General features: G+C 41.9%; 1 protein-coding gene and 1 long non-coding RNA gene across 6 annotated transcripts in view; one reads left to right on the top strand and one right to left on the bottom strand.

The window, feature by feature from the left end:
• The window catches only part of LOC132206113 (uncharacterized), a 94,518-nt gene extending 72,733 nt beyond the window's left edge, over nucleotides 1–21,785 (top strand). Inside the window, exon 3 of the long non-coding RNA XR_009442834.1 lies at nucleotides 21,758–21,785. This is a non-coding gene — a long non-coding RNA (uncharacterized LOC132206113). The remainder of the gene's footprint in view (nucleotides 1–21,757) is intronic.
• The window catches only part of LOC125466178 (corticotropin-releasing factor receptor 1-like), a 271,407-nt gene that overhangs the window by 18,405 nt on the left and 229,744 nt on the right, over nucleotides 1–23,258 (bottom strand). For 3 of the 5 annotated variants that reach the window (XM_059638669.1, XM_059638671.1, XM_059638670.1), the window contains 2 exons: nucleotides 21,293–21,428; nucleotides 4,577–4,618 (listed from right to left, as the gene is read on the bottom strand). In XM_059638669.1, the coding sequence (XP_059494652.1) occupies nucleotides 4,577–4,618; nucleotides 21,293–21,428 (178 nt within the window). Of the gene's footprint in view, nucleotides 1–4,576; nucleotides 4,619–15,848; nucleotides 15,998–21,292; nucleotides 21,429–23,258 lie in introns of those variants that run through there. The other 2 variants (XM_059638673.1, XM_059638672.1) reach the window with 2 other exon arrangements.

Here is a 23,258-nt window from a genome sequence, read left to right as displayed (position 1 = left end):
TGTTCTTCTATACAAGATCCTTTTGCCTTAACTGGATATCCCCACAACTTCATCCACAGATACCTATGTAACAGACAACAACAGGAGGACATAGTATGACCTAACACACTTACCACACCACACGAACATCAGCTAGCAGCAAAGTGGCATGATGAACTCTTCTTAACATTGAAGACCATCAGTTTAACTGGGACAAAGTAACCATAGTAGCCCAAGCCAAACATAGACACACATGGGAATTCCTAGAGGTATAGTTCTCAAATTGTAATGCAATCAACAAACATATGAAATTGGACCCCATATATAAACCCATATGGATCAAAACTGGAATGATAGTACTCATGTAACGGACCAGACAGTATAAATTCCAAGTGGAGTGGAATAACATTGCTTCATCGGAGGCTACACTGATGTCACCTAGCATGATGACAAAATGTCTGAACATAAACAAGCCAGCTCGGCGAGCAAGTCGACAACCTCATTCACAACCCACGCTACAGATCTTTGCCCAAACTTTAAATTACATGAAAATGCCTGAGGCAATGGATACCGTAAAGGTTATGGGCCCTGACAATATTCCAGCAATAGCACTGAAGATTTGTGTTCCAAAATTTGCCGCAACTCTATCCATGCTGTTTCAGTCCAGTGAAAACACTGGCATTTATTCAACAATGTCAAAAATCGGCCAGATATGTGCTGCTCAGCAATAACCTGTCACTGGTGCTCAGTTTGGATTCCACCAGGATCATTCAATTCCTGATAACAAAGTGTGAAGCTGGATGAACACAACAGGCCAAGCAGCATCTCAGGAGCACAAAAGCTGACGTTTCGGGCCAAAAGAGCTCTCTGATGAAGGATCTAGGCCGGAAACGTCAGCTTTTGTGCTCCTGAGATGCTGCTTGGCCTGCTTTGTTCATCCAGCTTCACACTTTGTTATCTCGGATTCTCCAGCATCTGCAGTTCCCATTATCTCTGATCACTCAATTCCTGAGCTCAATACAGACTTTGTTCAAAAGTGCTGAATTTCAGATGATGCGAGCGTGATGGCCCTTGACATCAAGGTCACATTTGACTGAATGTGGCATCAAGGAGACCTACCAAAACTGGATTCAATGTGAATTAGGGGATAAATTGTCCATTGGTTGGAGTCATATGAAAATGACTGTGGCTGTTGCAAGTTAATCATCTCAGATCCAGAACATCTCTGTAGAAGTTCCTTACGGCCATACCCAGGATCAATCGTCTTTAATTGCTTGGTCAATGACCTTCCCTCCATCATAAGGTCAGAATTAGGGATGTTTGTCGATGTTCGCATGGTGTTCAGCACCATTCATGACTCCTCAGATACTGAAGCAGTCCACTTCCAAATGCAGCAAGACTTTGAAAATCTTTAGAATTTGACTGAACAGTGGCAAGTAACATTAGCAATACACAAATGTTAGGCAATGAGCATTTCCGATGAGAGACATTCTAACAACGGACATTCAAAGGAGTTATCATTGTTGAAGACTGCAAAGAATATTTTGCAGGAAGAGGAAATGCATCTCTTGATTGCCCAGAACTTGTCTACTATGTACAAGGTACAAGTCAGGAGTGTGATAGATGGCCTCCCTCTTGCCTGGATGAGTGCAGTCCCAACAATACTCGAGATGTTTGGCACGATTCAGGTCAAATCCACTGCTTGATTGGCACCACATCCATGAACAGTCATTCCTTCCATCGCCAAACTCAGAAGCAGCAGTGTGTACCACTACAAGATGCACTGGAGGAATTCACCAAAGATCCTTAGCCAGTACCATCCAAACTCACATACATTGCCATCTAAGATAATAGGAACTGCAGATGCTGGAGAATCCAAGATAACAAAGTGTAAAGCTGGATGAGCACAGCAGGCCAAGCAGCATCTTAGGAGCAGAAAAGCTGATGTTTCGGACCTAGACCCTTCATCAGAAAATATTTTCAGCTCCCCTTCAACCCAATCATTATCCAGACTTGGAAGCATACTACCCATCCTTCAGTGTCAATAGGTCAAAATCCTGAAATTGCTTCTAATATCACTGTGGCTGTATGTATCTGCCCCTCACCACCGCCCCCCCCCCCCCCCCCCCCACCCCACCCTGCCCCCAGCTGCAGCAATTCAAGAAGCTACTCACACCATTTTACTCAGAGTATTGGGGATGAGCTGACTCAGTCGGCAATATTGTATGAAAGAATAAAAATAATCCCCCTCTTGACATATATTGTCATGGGTGAATTTGTAAAGTCAGGAACTGTGTTACTCCACATAGAATTCCCACCATCTGATGACAAGTTGTTTTCAGGGTTTTCAGAATATTCTGTAATATTCATCCTGACTAATTTTATGTACAGATGGTCTTAACCAAAATCCTTCTGTCCCACACATCCTTATGTCATATTTTTTTCAAGTGAGTGCTTTGGCCCTTGTTAAAATTAATTGTTGCACTGAGTCATAGTCCAATTTTGCCTTTACAAATTAATCTTTTATTAAAACATTGTTGATCAGTATTTCCTTGAACACTTCCCTGAAAACTCCATTGTTAGATCTTATTCCACATGATATAAATATCACATGAATTCAAAGAGAAAGTGCTGGAAATACTCATCAGATCAAGCAACAGTGGTGAGTGAAATGAAGATAACTGGTGAATTTTTCCTTTATTAACTTTATTTTCACAGCCATTCTTCTTCTTTCGGCGTGGATTTTTAAACAAATGTGTACTCTGGTATATTTATTACTTAACATTAGTCACCTTATTTCCATGCTGTTGTCATAGCAATTTTATCAAATCCATTTATCTCTATTTGTGTCATTAATTTGTCTTTTTTTGTAATGCTTTAATCTAAAGAGACTTTAATTGTATTTTATCACTAATTTTGTCTGGACCTTATTTACTTAAGCACAGTAATCGTGAAACTCTCAGTGCCTTCAAGTCCCACACAATTTCTCTTTACCAAAGTCATTCTTACCTTAACTTTTCACTTTGAAGTTCTAAATTTTCAGCACTCAATTCTCAGTTCGCTTAAAGACTTATTCATAGTCATATTATACAACTTGCTGGGACACTGAATTAAGCCCAGTTTAAGTGGAGCCCATCTTAATGGAACAGCTCACTCCCATTTTTCCTAGTACTGCTGCTGGTGCGTCATGTATCAAAACTCACACCACTCATAGTCATGGAAAAATTCACCAGTTATCTTCATTTCACTCACCATTGTTGCTTGATCTGATGAGTATTTCCAGCACTTCCTCTTTGAATTCGTGTGATATTTATATTATGTGGAATAAGATCAAACAATGGAGTTTTCAGGGAAGTGTTCAAGGCAATACCAATCTGATCAACAATGTTTTAATAAAAGATTAATTTGTAAAGGTAAAATTGGACTATGACTCAGTGCAACAATTAATTTTAACAAGGGCCAAAGCATTCACTTGAAAAAAATCAAGTTGCAGTACAGCTGCCAGTGAAGATGCATGTCGTTGCAAATTATAACTGGATTTGACATCCTATTTCAAGTCGGCCATGCAAGTGTTGCAAGGTGAGCGCTTGCTTCGTCAATGAACTGCACAATGGAACGATCATTGGGTGCAGACATCTGGTGCTGGGTGTTTTGAGGAATTGGGATTATTATGCTTTAGAGGCCTTGCAGAGTCTGGAAAGGGTTGGCAAGCTGTGTACATCATTGAAAGTCAGGAATATTGCACAGAAGCAGTGCAGCTAAATTAAAAGCACAGCCATATGCTCTGAATGAAACTTTGTTTGAGGTGCTTGAATGACAGTGTTTGAGGTTGGGCACTTATGAGTTAATGCTCCTTCTTCATTTGATTTAGTATATTTTCTTCAAGCAGGGCAAGATGAAAGAGATGAGTTCTCAAGTGGTAAGTTTCAAAGAGCCAGCAGGAAGTTACAGGTTAGAACATAATGACATATTATTTATTAGATGCCTGAATCTAATCAAGGGTTACTGAGTTTTTTAAATAAAAATTAAGATGCCATCAAGATAAATTAAGAGTGGGGGATATTGGCTGCAATCTAATTGAGATGTTTGAGTGGTTTATAAATTAAATAACATGTTCCTTGATGTGACTTACAGGCCGGAATCTAAGTGAAGAGTGATTAAGGACAACAAATTTAGCAAGGAATGTTGTGGAAGTGTGAGATCAGAGGTGAGGGACACAGGACAGAATGGGTTGTCCTTCACATATCCATATTGTACAGACATTATGCTTCAGCTGACCAGAATAGAGCAATAGCTTTAGGAGAGCATTTTGTATGCCTTGCAAAGAATTGATGCATTGAGTGATACAGGTGGGTTAAGTGTCAATGTGTTAAAAACAATGGGAAACTCATCAGTATTGATGGGTATATTAGACAGGGAAAGAACACCTTATTCACAGCAGTGACAAAATACTTGAGAAGAGAGGAAGGTGAAGGACCTGGGAGCTTCAGATGGAGGTTGTTACTTAGGCTGTCAATGATGGTGAGAATGAACTCTGTGAATTCTTCATCAGCCAAAGCAGCACTGCCCTATTGAAGCAGGGATTTCATTTGCTTACCTCACCATTCAAGAAACAGTAAAAGATGGAGACAAAGAAGCCCTGTAAGGAGAGAAGAGACATTTTAAGAATCATCAAACTTGGAATTCAACATTACAGATCCATATAGGTCATTCCCCCTTAACAGCAGGAATTGAACAAGTTTCAGGTACACAAAAAAATTAGGCAAGTAGTTATATGTAGCTGTTGTGGGGAAGTTGTTGGAGTCTATAATCAAGGATGAAGTAGCTGAACATCTTTAAAAAATTTCAGTTAATTAGGGTGAGCCAGCATAGATTCATGACAGATAGGTCATGACTGACCAACGTGAACAAGTGGCTGAAGTGCTGGACAGGGGAAGGACTTTATGGGGACTTCCGAAAATGTTTTGATAAAGTTCCACATTAGAGACAGTTAACTAAGAATTGAGAGCAAATTGTCGATATGGTTAGATAATTGGTAGGTGTTCAAACTGACTAATGGTTTCCCACAACGATTAAGGTTTAGGGCCTCAATTATTCACATTACTTCTGAAACACTTGAATGGTGGCATAGAAAGTCATATATCCAAAATTTGCTGATGACACAAAGTTAGGTGACATTGTAGACAGTGTAGATGATAGCATAAAATTACAAAGGATAGACAGAGTGATAGAACTGTGGGAGATGCAATACAATGTCAGAAAGTCGAAGGTTATCTATTTTCAACTGAAAAAGGATAGCTCAGGTACTTCATAGATGGTATGAAGTTAAATATAATGGATGTCCAAAGAGATTTGGCGGTTCAGGTGGATAGATCTTTAAAATGTCATGAACAGGTGCAGAAAATAATCAAAAAAGCTAATGGAATACCTCGAGGACAGGAATGCAAGGATGCAAATGTTATGTAATACCCTGATTATATACCACTTGCAGTATTTATGAAGGATATATTGGTTTTGGAGGGAATACCACATAGGTTTACAAGAATGATATCTGGACCAAAGGAGTTAAGTTATGAGGATAGATAATACAAATTAGGCCTGTTTTCTCTAGGATTTAGAAGTTTAATGGGTGATCTGATTGATATTTTCAAGATATTGACAGAAAAAGACAAGGTCGGTGAAGATAAATTATTTCTACTAGTTGTTGATGATTCTAGATCTAGGGGTATGGTCTGAGAATTAGGGTCAAACCATTCAGGAGAAATGTTGGGAAGAACTTCTGTACACATTTACGAAGTTAGATCATAGATCAACCATGATCTCATTAAATGGTGGCACAGGCTGAATGGCTTACTCATGTTCTTATTTTCTCATTGTAAGTCACTTGGAGGATAAAAATGAAGAAGTGTTAATGCAATTGTAAAAGTCTTTAGTAAGACCGCATTAGCATATGGTGTACAGTTGGGTGGATCTCCTGAATTAAGGAAGAGTATATGGGACCTGCAGGGAGTACATAGAAAGTAAGCAACACTGATTCAGCTAGAATACAAGGATTGGCCTATGAGGGGAATTTGAGTACACCATTTCGATACTCCCTCGATGGCACAACAAGAGGTGACTGCATTTTGAGATAAAATTTCTAAGGGGCGTGGACGTAGTATATTTACATTTTCAAAAGGCTTTTGATAATATCCTTCATGACAGGGTAGTAGGCAGAGCATAGGATGGGGTAATCTGTTGGCATGGATTGAGAATTGGTTGACACTGAACAGAGTGGGAATAAATGGGTGGCAGGCAGTGACTAGTCGGTTTCCACAATAATCATGGAATATCGAACATAGAATAGTACAGCATAGTATAGGTCCTTCGGCTCATGATGTGCTGAACTTTTACCCTAATCCTGAGGTCTATCTAACCTTCATCCCTACCTTATACTATCATCCATATGCCTATCTAATAGACGCTTAAATGTCCCTAATGAGGCCGACTTCACTACCCTCTCTGGCAATACACTCCACGCCCCTACTACTCTGAGTAAGGAACCTACCTCTGACCTACCTCTACCACTTCTTCTGCTAGGTCATTCCACACATGTGCTTGCCTCGGTGTGAAAAAGTTGGCTCACAGTTTGGTGTGAAAAGTAGAAAGCAAGAGTATTATTGAAATGATGATATATTGAGAAGTATGATGTCCTAAGGGATATGAGTGTCCTTGTCCACCAGTCAATGAAAGTAAACAGATAAATGCAACAACCTTTCGGCAAATGTTAAACTGTCCTTCATTGCAAGAAGATGAGTTCAAGTAGGGATGCTTCACTGTAATTATACAAGAACTTAGTGAGACCACACCTGGAGTATTGCATGCAGTTTTGATCTCACTACCTAAGAAGGGATATACTTACCATGGAGGAAGTTTAGCAGAGGTTCATAATGCTGATACCAAGATGGAAGGACTGTCCTATGGGGAGAGATTGATACAACAGGCCTTATATTCACTAGAGTTCACTAAAAGATGAGAGGGTATCTGATTGAAATATGTAAATTTCTAACAGGGCTGGCCAGACTGGACATGGAATATGTTTCCCCTGACTGGGGAGTTGAGAACTAGCGGATATAGGATATGAGATAAACCATTCAGGACTGAGATGGGGAAACATTTCTTCGTTCAAAGGGTAATAAGCGGCAGAATTCTCTGCTATAGAAGACTACGGAGGCCAAATCACTGAATATAATCAAGGAACAGAAAGATAAACTTTTATATTTTAAAAACATCAAGAGGTATTGAGAGAATGCAGGAAAGTGGCATCTAAGTAGAGGATGAGGAATGATCAGATTGAATGGCGAGCAGGCTCAAAGGATCGGATGGCCTAATTGTGCTCCTAGTTTCTAATTTTCTGTGTTAATTAATCCATGAATGCTGAGTACCCTATAATCCAAAGTTTCCAACCATTATGGCTGGTAATGCAGCACAACAAACCTGTGAGCAAAGTTATAATTATTAGAACAAATGGGATAGTAGCAAAGTGAGTGCAAAATTGGTTAAATGGTAGGGAATAGACAGTGCTTGTTAATGGCTACGTTTGGGCAAGGGAAGGTTTTAGTAGAGTTTCCCAGGCATCATGTTGGGACTTTTGCATTTCCTGATGATATACTTTAGACCTTTATGTACTCGTTAAAATTTCAAAGATTGCAGAAATGATACTCTCAACATTTTGAAATGTAAAGACTTGAAAAAAAAAGAGTTGAAAAGTTGTTGGAATAAACAGTCAGTTGGAAGTTGAAATTCAATGTGGAGAATTGGGAAGTGGTTCATTTTGGTAGGAATAACATGGAGAAACAATACAAAATAAAAGTATGATAGGCAGAGGGATCTGGATATACAGGTACACAGGTCACTGAAAGTGGCAGTGCAGGTGGATGAGGCTGTCATCAAGGCATATGGCATGCTTGCCTTCATTGGCCAGGGCACTGAGTTTAAAAATTGGCAGGTAATGTTGCAGCTTTATAGAACCTTAGTTAGGCCACATTTGGAATATTGTGTTCAATTCTGGTTGTCATACTACCAGAAGGATGTGGTGGCTTTGGAGATGATACAGAAAAGATTTACCAATGTGTTGCCTGGTATGGAGGGCATTATCTGTGAGGAGAGGTTGGAGAAACTTGGGTAGTGCTTACTGGAACAACAGAGGTTGATGGGTGACCCAAGAGGTCTACAAGATTACGAAGGGCATGGACAGACTGGAGAGTCAGAAGCTTTATCTGAGGGTGGAACGGTCAGTTACCAGCGGGCATAGGCCTCAGGTGCAAGGGGCAAGATTTAAAGGTGATGTACGAGGCAAGTACACAGAGGATGGTGAGTGCCTGGAACTCACTGCCAGAGGAGATACTGGAAGTTGATATGATAGTGACTTTTAAAGGGCGTCTTGACAAACAGATTAATCCAATGAGAATAGAGGGATACGGTCTCTGCGAGGGTAGGGGGTTTTAGTTGTGATGGGCAGCATGTCGGTGCAGGCTTGGAGGGCCAAAGGGTCTGTTTGTGAGCTGTAATTTTCTTTGTTCTTTATTCTAAAAATGGTTCAACTTTAAAGTGAATATAGGAGCAGAGGGACATGGAGATATATGTTCATAAGCAAGTCTAGGTGACAGGATAGGTTCATAGTACATCATATATGAGGAGAATATGTTGAACTTGTTTTGACATCAGCTAGTGTATTATGCACTATTTTGGGTACTGTTATTTAGCAAGGCACTAGAAAGACTACAGAGAAATACATGTGAATAGTTCCAGGGACAAGGAAACTCAGGTATGAAGATAGATTGGAGGTGTTAGAAAGATTTTCCCTCGAGAAGCAAAATTTGATTAGAGATATTCAAAATTATGAGGGATCTAGACAGAGTAAATGAGCAAAGTTTGTAAAAAGGATCGATTAAGGGCAAAAATGAAATAACATCAAAGCTGATCTGCTAATGACTGAGAAAAGAGTCAAACTTTTCACTTTGCACTCATCAGGACAGACTTAAAAATGCCAATTTTCAAAGGGACCAACAACCTATACCTGAGGTTTTGCCATGGAAATGCACCAGGGGATATTTGTCAGAAAAGCTTTCATTTAATTCAAAAAGACACAATACTTGGATAATTCCCTGCAAATGTAGCTTCTAGCAATGACTCATATGTCAAGCCCAGGTGATTACAATTACAATATCTTAGCAAACTAGATGTGCTGCCAATATCTGAGACTGCATTCAATGAAGTAACATTTACAAGTGCCAGGCAATGATCACATTCAACAAGAGAGATTCTAATTTTCTTCCCATGACAGTCAATGGCATTATCATTGCTGAATTCCACACTGCCAACATTTTGGGATTGATCCTATCATTGAGCAGAAAGTGAACTGGACCAGCCAAAAGAGTAAAGAACAAAAGAGAAGTGCAGCATAGGGTTAGACCTTTTGGCCCTCCAAGCCTATGCCAATCATCATGCTGTAACTAAACTAAAAAACTAAACTTTTCTGCCCTTATTCTCTCTGGAGAGAAGGAGGAAGAGAGGTGACCTGATCGAGGTGTACAAGGTAATGAGAGGCATGGATAGAGTCGATAGCCAGAGACTTTTCCCCAGGGCAGGATTGAGTGCCACGAGGGGTCATAATTTTAAGGTGTTAGGAGGAGGGTATAGAGGAGACGTCAGAGGGAGGTTCTTCACCCAGAGAGTTGTGAGCACATGGAATACTTTACCAGTGGTAGTCGTGGAAGCAGAGTCATTAGTGACATTTAAGCAACTGCTGGACATGCACATGGACAGCAGTGAATTGAGGGGAATGTAGGTTAGGTTATTTTATTTTTGGATTAGGATTATTCCACGGCACAACATTGTGGGCCGAAGGGCCTGTACTGTGCTGTACTTTTCTATGTTCTATGTTCTATGTTCTTATTCAGTCAGTATCCCTCTATTCCCTCCCTATTCATGTACGTCCACACACCTCTTAAATGTCACCAAAGTGCCTGCTTCCTCCACCTCTTCCTGCAATGCATTCCACGCTCCCAGCCATCTTTGCATGAAAAACATCCTGTGTACATCTCCCTGAAACTTTTCCCCTGACAAGTTGAACCTGTGCCTCCTTGTAATTGAAACTTCAATCTGGGAAAAAAGCCTCTGACAATCCGCTCTATCTATGCTCCTCATAATTTTGTAGATCTCTATCAGGTCACCTCTAAGCCATTGCCTTTCCAGTGAAAACAATCCTGGTCTTTTTAACCTTTTCTCATAGCCAATGCCCTTGAGATGGGGCAACATCCTGGTGAACGTTCTCTGTACTCTCTCCAAAGCTTCCATGTCCTTCTGGTAATGTAATGACCAAAACTGCACGCAATATTCCAAATGTGGCCTAACAAGGGTTTCAGATAGGTATAATATGGGGTTTGCCAACTTACGTACTCCATGCCCCGGGCGATGAAGGCAAACATGGCATTTGCCTTCTTAATCACCTTGACCACCTGTAATGCTGCTTTTAGGGAACTGTGGACCTGCATGCCCAGATCCATACGTACGTTAATGTTTCTATTAGTTCTGCCGTTTACAGTATAATCCAAACCTAAATTTGATCCTTCACTTCGCATTTGTCTGGATTAAACTCTATCTGCCATTTATGTGCCCAAGTCACCAGTCTAGCTATATCCTGTTGTATACTTTCACAATCGTCGGTATTATCAGCAACTCCACTAATCTTCATGTCATCTGCAAACTTGTTAATCACATTTTCCATCACATTATTTATATATCCTACAAACAGCATAGGACCTAAGGCTGATCCCTGTGGAACACAACTAGTTACTGGTCTCCATTCAGAAAAACATCCTTCTGCCACTAACCCTCTGTCTTCTATGACCAAGCCAGTTTTGTATCTAGCCAACCCAGCCCAAATCACATGGGGTTTTAGCCTTCATACCAATCAGCCATATAGGACTTTATCAAATGCCTTACTCAAGGCCATATAAACTACAACCACAGGCCCTTCCCTCATCGATTATCTTTGACGTATTTTCAAGAGGCAACAGTCAGGTTGGTGAGACATGACCTTCTCTGTACAAAACCATGTTGCCTGTCACTAACCAGTCCATTTCATTCAAATGTGCACATAGCTTGTCCTTCAGTATCTTCTTCAAGAACTTCCCCACAACAGACATCAGGTTCACCGACCCATAATTTCTTGGATTATCCCTGCTTCCTTTCTTAAACAAGGAACAACATTGGTTGCTCTCCAGTACTCTGGAACCTCACCTGTGGTCAAACAGGATGTGAAGCTATCTGCTAACGGCCAAGCTAATTCTTGTCTTGCCTCTTGCAGTAACCTGGGATAGGCTCCATCTGGCCCCTGGGGTTCCTATCTACCTTAATGCAATTTAGGATACCCAAATTTTTCTTCTTCAATACAGTGACATTCTCTGGAGTAGTCATACACTCATCCCTGACCTCAACATCAGTCATGTCCTTTTCCATAAGACCATAAGACGTAGGAGTAGAAGTAAGGCCATTTGGCCCATCAAGTCCACTCCGTCATTTAAATCATGGCTGATGGGCCTTTCAACTCCACTTCCCTGCACTCTCCCGATAGCCCTTGATTCCTTCTGAGATCAAGAATTTGTTGATCCTTGCCTTGAAGGCATCCAATGTCCTGGCCTCCACTGCACTCCGTGGCAATGAATTCCACAAGCCCACCACTCTCTGGCTGAAGAAATGTTGTCTCATTTCAGTTTTAAATTTACCCCCTCTAATTTTAAGGCTGTGCCCACGGGTCCTAATCTCCCCGCCTAACGGAAACAACTTCCTAGTGTCCACCCCTTCTAAACCATACATCATCTTGTAAGTTTCTATTAGATCTCCCCTCAAACTTCTAAACTCTAATGAGTACAATCCCAGGATCCTTAGCCGTTCATCATACATTAAACCTACCATTCCAGGGATCATCCGTGTGAATTTCCGCTGGACACGCTCCAGGGCTAGTATGTCCTTCCTGAGCTGTGGGGCCCAAAATTGGACAAAGTATTCTAAACGGGGCCTAACTAGAGCTTTATAAAGCCTCAGAAGCACATCGCTGCTTTTATATTTCAACCCTCTTGAGATAAACAACAACATTACATTTGCTTTTTGAATTACGGACTCTACCTGCAAGTTAACCTTTAGAGAATCCTGGACCAACTCTCCCAGATCTCTTTGTACTTCTGCTTTGCGAATTTCCTCACCATTTTGAAAATAGTCCATGCCTGTATTCTTGTTTCCAAAGTGCAAAACCTCACATTTACTCACATTGAATTTCATCAGCCATTCCCTGGACCACTCTCCTAAACTGTCTAAATCTTTCTGCAGCTTCCCCAGCTCTTCAGTACTACCTGCCTGTCCACCTATCTTTGTATCATCGGCAAACTTCGCCAGAATGCCCCCAGTCCCTTCATCCAAGTCATTAATGTATAAGGTGAACAGCTGCGGCCCCAACACTGAACCCTGTGGGACACCCCTCATCACCGGTTGCCATTCCGAAAAAGAGTCTTTTATCCCAACGCTCTGCCTTCTGTCAGACAGCCAATCCTCAATCTAAGCCAGTAGCTCACCTCGAACACCTTGGGTCCTCACCTTGCTCAGCAGCCTCCCATAAGGCACTGTATCGAAGGCCTTTTGGAAGTCTAGACAGGTAACATCTACTGGGTTTCCCTGGTCTAACATAATTGTTACCTCTTCAAAGAATTCTAACAGGTTTGTCAGGCACGACCTCCCCTTACTAAATCCATGCTCACTTGTTCTAATCTGACCCTGCACTTCCAGGAATTTAGAAATCTCATCCTTGTTGGATTGTAGAATTTTACCAACTACCGAGGTTAGGCTAATTGGCCTATAATTTTCCATCTTTTGCCTTGATCCTTTCTTAAACAAGGGGGTTTCAACAGCCATTTTCCAATCATCTGGGACTTTCCCTGACTCCAGTGACTTTTGAAGAATCACTACCAAAGCCTCTGCTATTTCCTCAGCCACCTCTCTCAGAACTCTAGGATATAGCCCATCGGGGCCAGGAGATTTATTAATTTTTAGACCTTTTAGCTTTTCTAGCCCTTTCTCTTTGTAATGCCTACCATGCTCAACTCTGCCCCCTGACTCTCCCTGTGTTGGCATACTACTCATGTCTTCCACTGTGAAGACTGACGCAAAGTACTTATTAAGTTCTTCAGCTATTTCCTTATCTCCCATCACTAGCCTCCCAGCATCAATTTGGAGCAGCCCAATATCTACTTGTGCCTCTCGTTTGTTTCTTGTGTATTGAAAGAAGCTTTTACTATCATTACTAATACTACTAGCTAGCCTACCTTCATATGTGACCCTCTCCTTCCTTATTGCTCTCTTTGTTATCCTCTGTTTGTTTTTGTAGCCTTCCCAATCTTCTGATTTCCCAGTGCTCTTGGCCATTTTATAGGCTGTCTCTTTTTCTTTGATATATTTCCTGACTTCCTTTGTCAGTCATGGCTGTCTAATCCCATCCCAGATAATCTTTCTTTTCTTTGGTATGAACCTCTGTACTGTGTCCTCAATTACACCCAGAAACTCCTGCCATTGTTGCTCGACTGTCTTCCCCGCTAGGATCTGCTTCCAGTCGATTTTCATAAATTCCTCTCTCATGCCCCTGTAATTACCCTTATTTAACTGTAACACCATTACATTCGATTTTGCCTTCTCTCTTTCAAACTGCAGACTGAACTCTACCATATTATGATCGCTGCCTCCTAAGCGTTCCCTTACTTTAAGGTCTTTTATAAAATCTGGCTCATTACATAGCACTAAGTCCAGAATGGCCTGCTCCCTTGTGGGCTCCATCACAAGCTGTTCCAAAAAGCCATCCTGCAAACATTCCATGAATTCCTTTTCTTTGGATCCACCGGCAACATTATTCACCCAATTCACCTACATATTAAAGCCCCCCATGATCACCGTGACCTTGCCTTTCTGACATGCCTATCGATTTCTCGGTGCATCTTGCGCCCCTGGTCCTGATCACTGCTAGGAGGTCTGTACATAACTCCCATTATAGTTTTTTTGCCTTTGTGGTTCCTCAACTCCACCCACACAGACTCCACGTCTTCTGACCCTATGTCATTCAGTGCTGTAGATTTAATTTCATTCTTAACTAACAAGGCAACCCCACCCCCTCTGCCCACCTCCCTGTCTTTTCGATATGTTGTGAATCCTTGGATGTTTAACTGCCAGAACTGAGCTCCCTGCAACCATGTCTCTGTGATGCCTACCACATCATAATCATTCAAGAGGATTTGTGCTGTTAATTCATCTACTTTGTTGCGAATACTACAAGCATTTAGATAAAGTGCCTTAATGCTAACTTTCTTATCATCATTAGAGAGGTAGGAAATCCCAAGATGTCTTAAGCTATCCTTCCTTTTTGCTGTATTCCCAGTCTGCCGTGAGCTTAAATCCACCTGTACACATGCTATCCTGTCACTTATATTTCCATTTAACTCCATACTCCCTGTCTCTTTCACTTTCCGTTCCCCCCCAACTCAGAAATTTAAAGTCCTACTGATCACCCTATTTATCCTTTTCGCTAGAACACCGGTTCTAGATTGGTTCAGGTGGAGACTGTCCCAACGGTACAGATCCTCCCGGTTCCAAAACTGATGCCAATGCCCCATGAAATGGAATCCCTCTTTCCCACACCAATCGCTTAGCCACGTGTTTACTTCCTTAACTTTCTTTTCCCTATGCCAATTGGCACATGGCTCAGGCAGTAATCCGGAGATTATGACCCTTGAGGACCTGTACTTCAATTTCTTTCCTAGTGCTTCATAATCCCTGAACAGGTCTTCTACCCTAGCTTTGCCTATGTTGTTAGTCCCAACATGGACCACAACAACTGGATCCTCTCCCTCCCGCTCCAATATCCTTTCAACCCGGTTGGAGATGTCCCGCACCCTGGAACCGGGCAGGCAACACACCATGCGGGACTCACAATCCGGCTTGCATAGGATACCATCTGTTCCCCCTAATAATAGAATCTCCTATAACAACTACCTGTCTTTTTGCTCCCCCCTCTTGAATGGCCTTCTGCACCACGCGCCGTGGTCAGCTGGCTCATCCTGTCCACAGTTCTTTTCCTCAACCGTACAGGGAGCAAGAATCTCATACCTGTTGGTCAAGATCAAGGGCTGAGGCTCCTGCACTCCTGAACTCTGAATCCCTCTACCTGCCACACTTACAGTCACACCTTGTCCCTGAGCACTTTCTGAATTTGAGTTATTTAATCTACCGGGTGTGACTGCCTCCTGAAACAAAGTGTCCAGGTAACTCTCCCCCTCCCAGATATGCCGCAGAGTTTGAAGCTCAGATTCCACATCATTATTCTGATCCGGAGTTCTTCCAGCAACCAACACTTGCTGCAGATGTGGTCGCTGCCGTTCACAATGGGATCAGCCAGCTCCCACATCATACAGCTACAGCACATCACCTCTCCAGCCATTACTACTTATTTAGTTAACTTTTACAATTTATGTAACAATACGCAAGGATATAAATTGAAAAGCCTTACCTTAACAACACACGAGAGTCCTTCTCAGTTAGAGCTCCCGCTTTTCCTGCTGCTGGAACAGGAATGGAGGGCTCCGCCGGTCAAGGTAGGTATTTGCTAATCTTTAAAGCAGAGACTCACCCACCTGTAGGCCTCTGATCAACACTCTCGCTCTTCCTGCTGCGAGTCTGTGGACTTTTAATTAGGTTAGAGGAGGAGGGAGGCCGTACTGTGTAGGACCTGGGGCTTCAAGGTAAGGTTTAAATAACGGTCACTTACCTTCCCAATTGCGTCTCTGCTCCGACCTCACTTCTGCCCAGCTCCCGCTGCTCTCTGCTGAAGAAAAGACCGCTGGCTTCGAGGTAAGGGTTTAAATAATGGTCACTTGCCTTCCCAACTGCCTCTCTGCTCCGACCTCACTTCTGCCTGGCTCCTGCTGCTTTCTGTCTATCCCTGGTGAATACCAACATAAAACAAAGGTAGTTCTCCTGTGACATGATAGTTGCATTATTGTGTAACCTCTTACAAAAGAGAATTGCTGTACCTTTACAGCAGAAAGTTTACGTTAGCCAAACAGCATCCACTAATCATTTATCGCATTATGGCCAATTTGCATTAATAAAACATGCATTGTAGCAGAACTACCTGTACGCGTTAAGGTTCTGTCCCACTTCCTGTGGCTCCCATGTATAACTTCCCCCCTCTGTCCTTGACTAAGCATACAATTTCCCTTGTCATACCTGGTTCTTGAATCCTCTCATTCCTACTCTTCAGTTTTGCACGGACATGCATGTCCTGCACTTTAATCAACTGCTCTTTAAGACAGGTGTAGATATCTGCTCCCGGTCAGTATTCCCTAGTTCCTGTTAATTTGGATGTAATTGGCCCTTAACTAAGTAAACACTCTCACCCAAAGTCGAGTTTTGTCCTTGTCCATGACTACTTGAAATCTTATGGAGTTATAGTCATTAAGCTAAAAGGCTCTCCTCCTGAAACATCACTCACCTGTCTTCGCTCACTCCCTTGTACCAAGTCTAGTTTGGCCTCCTCTCTGGTTGGATTGTCAACATATTATCTCAAAAACCCCTCCTGGACCCATCTAATAAATTGCTCTCCATCTGAGCCCTTGGATCTCAGGGTGTCCCAGTCAATAAGAAGAAATTTAAAGACACTCACCACAACTACCTTGCTTTTTTCACACCTTTCCAGTATCTGACTACATATCTGCTCCTCTCTTTCTTGTGGGCTGTTAGGGAGTCTATAGAAAACTGCCAACATCATGATTTAACCCTTCTTATTCCTGAGCTCTACGCATAATGCCTTACTCGAGAACTCCCAGGACAACTCCCTCCTGATTGTATACCACTGTGTCCACACCTCTGATTGATCTGCCCTGCTGGTGGAACAAGGCATACGGTGATGGTGATGGTGCCAGTAAGGTGTGATTCTATGAGTATGCCTATGTCAGGCTGTTGTTTGACTCATCTGTGAGACAGCACTCAAAATTGTCGCACTAGCCCTGAGTTGGTAGCCAGGAGAATTTTGAAGAGCCAATAATGCTGTTTTCATTGTGGCCATTTCCGGTCTTTTGGACAATGCCAGTTGTTCCATCTAGTTTTGTTTTTGTATGGAGACTTCACTGCAATTAATACAACTGTGTGGCTTACAAGCCTATTTCAGAGGGCAGTTTAAAATCAACTGTATCACTGTGGTTCTGGAGTCACTTGTAGAACAGACCATTTTGGGAGACTAGCATATGTCATTTTATTGAATTAGATGGGTTTTTCCTGACAGTCAACAATGGCTTCATGGTAATAGGTAGATTTTTAATTCCAAAGGTATTATTTATTGCATTGAAATTCCATCATTTCTGCGGCGGGATTCGAACCCATCCCCAGATCATTAATTGAGTTGCTGGATTTATAGTCTTGTGAACATAACACTAGGCTGTCACCTCTGCCAATTAGTAACAGGAAACAAATGCTGTCCTTGCTAGCTGAAGAGAAAAGCATTTCTGAAGAAGGGTCTAGGCCTGAAACATCAGCTTTCCTGCTCCTCTGCTGCTGCTTGGCCTGCTGTGTTCATCCAGTGCTACACCTTGTTATCAAAGCATTCCTGTACTTGTTCCAAAGTCCCTAACACTAATCATGCCACCACTGACAATAGTATCTCAAGTTTCCTGGGTCCAGTATCAGAATAAAGTAGCAGCTATACTCAATGAGAAACCTTGTCACCTGAAAAGAGCTGCAAATGCCTGAAACCATACACCCATGGATACTCAATCGTCAAGGGCAGCCAGAGCTCAACAGATTGCAGGATACTAAGAGAACCCACAAATATGAGATATTGGAAGGAGCAGCTATGTTTGAAAGTAACCTTGATCTCATTGAATGATGGTGGAGCAGGCTCCATGGATTAAATGACCCATTTGCACTCCTAATTCTTGCAATGTGATGTCCCAGACTGTAGAATGCATGCGCTAGATCTTTACATCTCACTAACTCTCATTCTCTTATGAGGAAGAGAGGGATGGAGAAATTGGAGGCAATTTCAGAACCTCCAAAGAATAGGCAGCTTCTAAACTGATCTCAGGACAGGGTTAAAGTGACAGAATAAAATTTGCAATAGCACAGAATAACATATTGTGCATATTGTAGCTGTAAAGGCTCTTTATTCACAAGTAAAAATGGGTACTATGAAGAATTGTGCATGTCACTTATATATAATTCAACCTCAGATTTTGTGTGTCATTTATGATTAAATTCCAGGTTGTCAATGACCTGTATGATTAGGGCCAGATCATGTCACAGGATGACAGATTTGTTGTGGTGTAGAAGGACCTATTGTGGCTGCACTAAAATTTCAAGCAGACATCATAGAGTAATACAGCATGTAAACAGGCCCTTTGGCCCAAACTGGTCCATGTTGACCATGGTTCCCAATCAGCTAATTCCAGTTGCCTGCATGTGCCTGCATATCTTTCTAAATTTTTCTCATCCATGTACGTATCCAACTTTTTTTTTAAATGATGCTATTGTACCCGCCTCAACCACTTTCTCTGCAGCCCATTCCATATATGCACCACTCTCTGTGTGAAGACGTTGCCCCTCAGGTCATTCTTAAATCTTTCCCCTCTCACCTTAAACCTATGCCCTCTAGTTTACAATTCCCTATCCCTGGGAAAAAGACTCTATGCATTCATCCTATCTGTGCCCCTCATGATTTTATATAGTACAATAAGGTCACTCCTCATTCTCCTATGTTCAAAGGGCAACACAGTGGCTCAGTGGTTAGCACTGCAGCCTCACAGCGCCAGGGACCCGGGTTCAATTCCAGCCTCGGGTAACTGTCTGTGTGGAGTTTGCACATCCTCCCTGTGTCTGTGTAGGTTTCCTCCGGGTGCTCCGGTTTCCTCCCACAGTCCAAAGATGTGCAGGCTAGGTGGATTGGCCATGCTAAATTGCCCGTAGAGTTCATGGGTGTGTGGGTTATAGGAGGATGGACCTGGGTGGGACGCTTCAAGGGGCAGTGTGGACTTCTTGGGCTGAAGGGCCTGTTTCCATACTGTAGGGATTCTAATCTAATCCTCAGAATAAAGTTCTATACTGGCCAACCACTCCCTCTAACTCAGGCCTACTAGTCCTGGCAACGTCCTCGTAAATCATCCTTCCATATTTTCCAGTTTAACCGACTCTTTCCTATGACAGGGTGACCAAACCTGGACACAATACTCCAAGTACAGCCTCACAATGACTTATACAGCTGTAACATAATGTCCCAACTCCTATTCTCAATATCTTGACCAATGAAGGCCAGGCATGCTAAATGCCTTCTTCATCACCCTGCCCACCTGTGATGCTGCTTTCAACGAACTATGTACTTGTACTCCTAGGCCTCTCTGTTCCACAACACTGCTCAGGCCCTTACCATGTACTGTATAAGTCCTAACTTGACTTGACTTCCCAAGTTCAACACCTCATACTTATCTGTATTGAATTACATTTGCCAATCCTCAGTCCACTTTCCCATCCTTCTGTAATTTTTGATAACCTTCTTCGCTGTCAATTACACCTCCTAACTTTGTATCATCTGCAAACTTACTAATCATGCCTTGTACATTCACATCCGGATCATTTAAGTGCATAACAAATAACAAAGGCCTCAGCACCGACCCCCGTGGCACACCACTAGTCACGGGCCTCCTGTCCGAGAAACAACCTTCAACCATTACCTCCTGCTCCTACCGTTGAGCCAAATTTAAATCCAATTAGCCAGCTCTCATTGGATCCCATTCAACCTATCCTTCATGGTTAGCCTGCCATGTGGGACCTTGCCAATGGCCTCACTAAAACATTAGTACCTAATGCCAATCTCCTGTTTTTTTCTCCACACCTTTGCACATTATTTCTATCTAAATAATCATCCAATGTCCTCTTAAATGCCTCAAATAAACCTGACTGCAAGACATTTCCAGGCAATGGAATTTCATACACTAGCTACTCTGTGCATGGATATGCTTTTCTTTCTCTCCTATCATTCTTGTTGTTTTGCACATCATTTAAAATACATGCACCCCTCATTTCTTTCATGAGCATGTACAGCTTTCCCTGTCTACTCCATCCAATCCACTCATTATTTTAAAAATCTTAATCAGCCTTCTTCTCTCCAAGGAAAACAGAACTAACTTCTTCAATCTATCCTCAAAACTGAAGTTTCTTACTCCTGGAACCAAAATTCTAAATCACTTCTGTACTGCATTCACATCTTTCCTATACAGGTTGTTCTGCTTTAATACAAGCTTCATTAACACAAATTGGCTCTAAAGTGATTGATGAATCGTGGATGCTGTTTGGATAACATAAAATTTCTGCTGTACAGGTATAGTGATTTTCTATAGTGATTTCCCTATGATGCAATTTTCTGTGGTGATTTTCTATAGCGTGAGGTCACACAAGAATTATCACATTATAGAAAAACTACCTGCACACTGTGGTACTTACAACTGTACACAATATTCCAACTGTGAACTAATAAGTGTCTTGTGCATCACCTCCTTACTTTTGTACGCTATGTCCCTATTAATAAAGGCAAGGATACTTAATGCTTTATTAACTATCTTTCCTACTACATTCAATATCTGTGCTCATAAACACCCAGGACTCTCTGCTCCCATACTCCCTTTGGAATTGTTTTCCCTATTTTATATTTACTTTTCAATGTTCTCCTCTCGTAGTGCGTCACCTTACGCTTCTCTGCTTTGAACCCCACAGCCATCTATCCTCCAAAATTGTCAATGTCCTTGAAGAACACTGCGTGCCCTGTTTGTAAACAGTGTGTTTTGAAGGTGTTCACTTCGTGTGTAATGCAAAGAGGACACAACTAGTGAAGACCAACCATGATTAGTGGAGAGTCATGTCACTGATGTGGGAAACTTGGGACTGGATGAATCGGGAGCTGAGTGGACCAGGATTTGTCTTATGATATGCAGCAGGTGTCTAGGTATTTTGTTCCAACTTCTTGCTGCTGTGAAGTTTCCAGTGGATTCCATTAATCTAATGTTGAATAATCTGACATCAAACAAAAATCATGAGTCTAAAAGTTTCACAGAATTCTTTCAAATTTAACTGTTTTTACATCTCTCTGGAAATCAAATGTTGACAACATTCAGGCACAGGGCAGTTGCTGCGCTGTCTCGGTGTCAACATAGCAATACACAGTGAGACGTGAACAGTGATCATATTTATGTACCTGAAAGGACTGAAGGAATGAATTGAAGTAGATGAAGACGATCTGTGATATGTCATCCTCGCCAGGATTGACAAAGAACAGCATGTAGGTAATCCCAAGCAATGGCAACAGAACGAGTGTAGCTTTCACCGCTTTCCTGTGAGGGGAGACAACAATCAGAATAAGAATCAGAATCAGAGTAATGAGCACCTTTGTTAGTGCGCTGGAACTAAGACTTCTTAAGATCTCCATCTACTAAAACTTTCCTTTGTAGCTGTGCCACCAGAACCAGAGATTTAATGGCTGCTCAACCCGTACATGGTCACAGTAAGATGACAAAAGGAAATGGGAGGAAACAGAGGAGCGAATTTAAGGAACAAATGAAAAGTATAAAAATATATGTCGTCAGATGACTGTGATAGGCATGCAATCAGTACTGGAGAGGTTGCAATAACTTTCTTCATTTCCTTTTGTTTTTAATTTCAGATTTCTTGCAATGCAGATTGTCCAATTGGGAAATCTCTGATTCATCAGCTGATGTGGCTATTAATTCAGGTACAGACATTGCCATCAATTAACAGACTGCACAGTATTCTCTCCTTATATTTCAATGTGGCTACAAATGATGCACAGTTGCTGACTGGCAAATCAGACACTGACCCAGTATAGCAGTGCTGGATTTAATGCAGGGCCTGGTAACTTGCCCATCAGCTGGAGAGCTGGAAAGACCTTCATGTTGCCTATTTTCAGTCAGGCTATATAATGTGTCAGAAAGGCACTTTATAACAACAAGATCAAGAACTCTGGTGACAGTGGTCTGCCTGCCAAGACCCTCTGGTCAGAGACTGGTTGAACCACCGAGAGGATAGCAACTGCTGATATCACAACATACAGCCGAAAACATTGCATGGGTAGTCAGGTCATGCTCTCAGCATCGTGTCTGCTGCTGGGTAAATAGCAGAGGTGGCAAGATGAAGTCTTTAAGTGGGTGTTAATTACATTCTCAGGGGCTTCAACTGGTTTGGGGAAGACCTTCCATAAGATAAACTACAACATATTTAATTGGGGTTGAAATGTCTAAGCACCAGGGTCCTTACCCATCTGCTCCACAAGAACACATGCATTAGGGGCAGTAGTCGGCCAATCAGTCTCTCAATTATACTCTGCCACTCAACAAAATCATGACTGATATGGCTATGGTCCCAATGCCACTCTTCCGTCATAACCTTTGACTCCCTTGATCAAATTTTATCCATCTCATTCATCAGCTCAGCCTCCACTGCTCTCTGGGAAGAGAATTCCATAGAAATACGGCCTCCGGGAAAAAGAAAATTCTTATTTTCTCAGTCTGAAATGTGAACCCGTAACATTTCAGAGTCCATGCAGTCATGTCCCCTCAAGATCTTATATATTTCTATTCACTTATTCCATCACTTATTCTTTTAACTACATTGGTAGGACCCAATTTGCTTAACCTTTCCTCCTAAGCTAAGTCATTCATCCCAGGAATTAGTTGAATTATCACTTTCTGAAATGCTTTTAATGCTATAGCGTACCTACACTGATTGCAGTTACAGTAAAGGTCAACCATTCTTTTGCTTTCCTAATCATTTCTTGTACCTGCATAATAACTCTTTGTGATGAATGTCGATCACTTTGTACCACTGTTATCTGCAATCTCTCAACATTTAAATCATACATTGCTATTTTATTAGTGTCAGAGAGGGTAAGTTCTTATTTTTTCATGTCATATTCAATTCGCCATATTGTTGCTCACTTTCTCAGCCATTCCAAATTCCTTGTGTGCCACACCAGTGCGCTACTCACCCCTTCCCAAAACAACCACCTGCCCCAAGTGTAACAGAGCCTGTATTGGTCTGTACAGCTACCCATAGGACAAAGAAAAAAGAAAGATAAAGAAAATTATAGCACACGAACAGGCCCTTTGGCCCTCCAAGTCTGCGCTGATCCAGATTGTCTATCTAAA

This window comes from Stegostoma tigrinum, chromosome 31, assembly GCF_030684315.1.
Source record: "Stegostoma tigrinum isolate sSteTig4 chromosome 31, sSteTig4.hap1, whole genome shotgun sequence".
NCBI lineage: Eukaryota > Metazoa > Chordata > Chondrichthyes > Orectolobiformes > Stegostomatidae > Stegostoma > Stegostoma tigrinum.
Note: the sequence above shows the minus strand (reverse complement) of the source record. Positions and strands in the feature narration are given on the sequence as shown.